Here is a 4,760-nt window from a genome sequence, read left to right on the forward strand (position 1 = left end):
TATTGTTTAAGCCACCCAGTCTGTGGTTCTTTGTTATGGCAACCTGAGCAGATTAAGTCACTCTACATTGTATATGTTTCCTGTAAGACTTTCCACCATACTTACTTCTATTTTATTTACATCTCGTATTTTTAAAATAATCCTTTGTAAAAAGGACACAATATTTCTTTCTTTCTTTTTTTTTTTTTAAGATTTTATCGCTTTTCCGTCCTCCTTTCTTGGCGCTTGCTGTGCCGGCCGCGCGCTCCCCTGCGCCTCCTGTAGCCATGCCTCGCAAAATCGAGGAAATCAAGGACTTTCTGCTTACGGCCAGGCGGAAGGACGCCAAATCCGTCAAGATCAAGAAAAATAAGGATAATATGAAGTTTAAAGTGCGGTGCAGCAGATACCTTTACACCTTGGTCGTCACGGACAAGGAGAAGGCAGAGAAACTGAAGCAGTCCCTGCCCCCAGGTTTGGCAGTGAAGGAGCTGAAGTGAACCTGGCCCACTGATTTGAACTGTATTAAAGTTTTAAAAATTCTAAAAAAAAAAAAAAAAAGATTTTATCTATTTGTTTGAGAGAGAGTGAGGGAGAACGAGAGAGCACAAGAGGGGGGAGGGGCAGAGGGAGAAGCAGGCTCCCCACTGAGCAGGGAGCCCAATGCGGGGCTCGATCCCGGGATCCTGGGATCATGACCAGAGCTGAAGGCGGATGCTTAACCAGCTGAGCCACCCAGCAGCCCCCAAAAGGACACAATATTTAAAAACAAAAATTTAAAGGGGAAACTCAGACCCCATAATGGCATTACCAGGCCACCAACACATTGAGTGACCTTAAACCACTCACATGGAAAGGGCTGTTGTACATTCCCAGCCCTGATGGTAGAAACAAAAGCTTATTTGACCTTTAAAAAGTTTAAATAACAAATAGATAAAATTTACATATCATAAGAAAGCATTTATTTAAGAGTTGGAAAAAGAAATCACATGGTCTCTTGTCCTTTTCCAACTCTTACTTCTAAGTGATATAGTTCATATGATTTTTGAGACTACGCATTTTTCTAAGGCATTGATATTAGTTGTGAGAGTGGCCTGGGCCAGGAAAATAAATATTTTAAGAAAGGGTGTATAGAATCAAAAATTATATAAATTATTATTAGAATTATTTTTCTTTTAATTCGGAGCACTTACTGAGGTAGGAGGGAGTGATTAAAAGTCACTCTTGTTTGCTTTGGACTCTCAGAGGTCTTCAAATTAAATACTCTCATAGCCTATATTCTGAGACTTGGGCCTGAACAGAAAATACAAAATATGTCTGCTTAGCATTCAGAGGTTTCAGTGATGACAAATATTATTAATAAATAATATTAAATTATTTATTTTTTCTGTTTCAAGCACCCCTTCCATAAACAATTAGTGCTTTGTTTGCCTCTTTCTTGGCAGGGGTTCCAATTCCTACCATCTCTCCCTGAAAACTGGCATGGCACAGAATACTACAGCTCCTAAACTTGTCCTAAAGGAAATGCTTTGCTTGTGTGTGCATGCCAATGATTCTACTCACCTGAAACATTTCAGCTCCTTTTTTCTCTTTTCTTTATTCTCCAGAGAATATATTTTTAATTATTATTAATTATAAACCTTTTTTTGAACTATAATAGGCCACAAAAGTACATAAATTCAAAATTTATTTTTTAAAATTAATAATCTATTTAATCTAGATTTACAAATTTACTGCTCTGAGGTTAAATATTTTTCTTATAATTTTTCAAGCTCCTTTGTATTGTCCTTGTTTCTCTTTTCATGTCTGACAATTATTTGTGTACCTTTTTATCTTGGTCATATTTACTAAAGTATCGTATTAATCTTTTCAAAATACTGGCTTTTTTTGGTTTTTATTCATCAATTTTTCATTTTCTGTTTTCTAGTTAGTTGGTTTATGCCTTCATTTACATTAACCTTTTTTTTTCTATTTTATGTTCATTTTGTTTTGTTTCCCTAGATTCTTGTCTTAAAAGCATAGATCATTTATTTTCAATTCTCTCTTTTTAAAATATTTTATTTATTTATTTGAGAGAGAGAGAGCAAACAGGAGTGAGGGAGAGGGCCAGAGGGAGAGGGACAAAGGGAGAGGGGGAAGCAGACTCCCCACTGAGCAGGGAGCCTATCCCAGGACCCTGGGATCATGACCTGAGTGGAAGGCAGAAGCTTAACCGACTGAGCCACCCAGGCGCCCCTTTAATTCTCTTTTTAAGAGAATTAAACTTAAGTTCATAGAGTTTCTTCTCAGTTTTGCTTTATATTCCCTTAGTTTTGTTATATAACGCTTTTCATTTGTTTATTTAGCTCTGAATAGTTTACAAGTTCCATATTGATTTTCACTTTAACCTAATAATTATTTGGTTCTGTGTGTGTGTTTGCACACATGTATGTGTTTAATTTCCTTCTATATGGAGATTTTTTGAGTAGTGCAATTTCTTGTAATTGTTGATGAATAAGTAAATGTAGCCTGTATAATATCACCTTTATGGAATTTGCTGACATTTTCATTGTGGTCTAGCGCATGATAAATTTTTGTGGCTGTAGTCTGTGTGCTTGAAAATGATCTGTAGTTTCATATGCGTGGTACAGTCTTCTTTGTACAGCTATTCAGTCAGGCTGGTTAAGTGCCTTACACAACCCCTCCATATCCCTCCTTATTAGTGGGTGGTTTCTTGGTTGGTTTCTGAGAGAGGGATGTGTAGCCTCTCACTGTGATTATGAATTTGCCCATTTTACTCTGTAGGGCTATAGTGTTTGCTTTACATATTCCCCTCTGTCGCACTCCAGCCAACCAGCTTGTTGGTTGTCCATGGCTCTGTGGCTCCCAGTGTCTATTACTGAGATGATGAAGCAGGTTTGCTATTTCTCACATCCAGTGACACAATTTCTCTTGCACATTTTGCATTCTTCTGTTTTCAGGATTTCTTTACATGTTCCGGTCCTCTGAGAGTTCTCTCTTGCTTTTCAGCATTAAGCATGTAAAAAGTGAAAGAGGTGAGAGAAGAGGCTAAATAAAGCATTTGCTCATTTCAGTCCTTTTGAGATTGAGTTTAAGAGTTACTCTAAAACGCCTCTGATGGCCTCTCTTCCATTACCCCAGTGTCCCCTCTGATGCTGCTCCTTGTCTCAACTTTCTAACCCCACCAATCTTGTTTTAGTTTCTCAATGCAGAAAGTTCTTTCCTGACACATAACTTTTACACATCAGTGTTCTCTGCCTGGAATTGCCATTTTCTCTATAACTTACCTATTAACCATACTTACTCTTCAGGAATCAGGCTAAATGGCACTTACTCAGACACTTGTTGGATAATCTAATATAAATCAGTTCTACTTCCTTGCAGTACCCATACTTTTTGGGTAGCACCCTTTAAAACCATGTATTTTTAAAAATCTGATTATTTACTTGTTTATTCCTTCTTCCCAATTAGTTTCAAACCCTAATTGTACAGGGGCTATATCTATTTGTTCCTCAATATATTGCCATGCCAAGATAGGACCTGCAACACGGTCGGTACCAGAAGAACATTTGTTGAATGAATGAGTGCATATTAGCCTCAAATAGTTGCACATTTAAGGTTGAGGAAGGATCACAAGCACTGTATAAGGTTAAAATTCCACATAGACATGACACATTCCATCTTGAAGAGATGTACCTATTCTGAGAAATTAAGAGAATCATAATAGCTACAAGTAATAGTGCCAGGCATTTTATATTCATTATAGTTCATCTTTATAATACCACTGACATTTACAGAGGAGTAAATTGAAGATTAGGGAAATTAAGTAACTTACTCACGATCGAGTTATCTATAATAGCAGAGCTGGAATTCAAAACCCGATGTGTTTGTTTCTAAAACTTGTCCTTTCTCTCCACTACAATTTCTATGCACCATTAGGTAACATTTGGTAGTCTAAGAAATGCTATTAGTTTTGTTTTGAAAGCAATTTATTTTAAGGAAACTCAAGTGATATTTTCAGGTTTGAACTCAATCCGCAGTAAGGCAAATATAAAATGTAATTATCAGTTTAGATTTTCTTTTCAAATTTTAAACAGCTAAATAAACACTCAAAGATATCCCTTCAAACTAAGTCTTTAGATTCTTGGGGCAGAAACTCTCTACAAATTTTACTGAGTTCAATTTACCAAAGTGAATAAGCATGACCACAGGATTTAATGGGAACACAGAAGTATCGGTTTTTATTTCTCCATTAAGGCCATGTGGATGGGCTCCATTGAATACTTCCCTCAGTCCAACCCTGCGATGCATTAAAATAACAACTCAAGTCAGTTTGGGCCATTCAGTTATGTCACATAAAATTGACAAACGTCTGGACAATTGATCAAATATCTGGATGATTGAAAACATCTGTGACTAACCTGATGGAACACTTGAGCATCCTAAAAACAACCTAAAAGATATCTTTGTCTGACTCTCTAAGACAGGTGTGAGAAAATATGTAGTTGTCTTTAAGACCTTTCTTCACCTGCCTAATATTCTAAACGTGTCTCATAAGGAGATGAACTGTGTGTGTGTGTGTGTGTGTGTTTGCATAAGCATGTTTTACATTCCTATCATCCCTAGAGGGGTTTTGTTTATTTAGTTTCTGTGGCTGAATATTAAAACAAAAATGAAAAGAACAACTTGGAAAGATTTTTATAAAAACGATAGATTCACTCCACCCTTATTACGGCATTATTTTTACTTAGCCAGTTTTCTAAATAGTTCTGCAATAGAAG

General features: G+C 36.6%; 1 protein-coding gene across 1 annotated transcript; it reads left to right on the forward strand.

The window, feature by feature from the left end:
- The first annotated feature begins 211 nt into the window (after positions 1 to 211).
- Positions 212 to 540, forward strand: LOC123837110 (large ribosomal subunit protein eL38-like). Its single transcript, XM_045866065.3, has one exon. The coding sequence runs from the start codon at positions 267 to 269 to the stop codon at positions 477 to 479; it is 213 nt and encodes a 70-aa protein (XP_045722021.1). The 5' UTR covers positions 212 to 266; the 3' UTR covers positions 480 to 540.
- Positions 541 to 4,760: the final 4,220 nt, after the last annotated feature.

Source organism: Mirounga angustirostris, unplaced genomic scaffold, assembly GCF_029215605.1.
Source record: "Mirounga angustirostris isolate CCGP_5_RB_7025 unplaced genomic scaffold, mMirAng1.0.hap1 SCAF_8, whole genome shotgun sequence".
Taxonomy (NCBI): Eukaryota; Metazoa; Chordata; class Mammalia; order Carnivora; family Phocidae; genus Mirounga; species Mirounga angustirostris.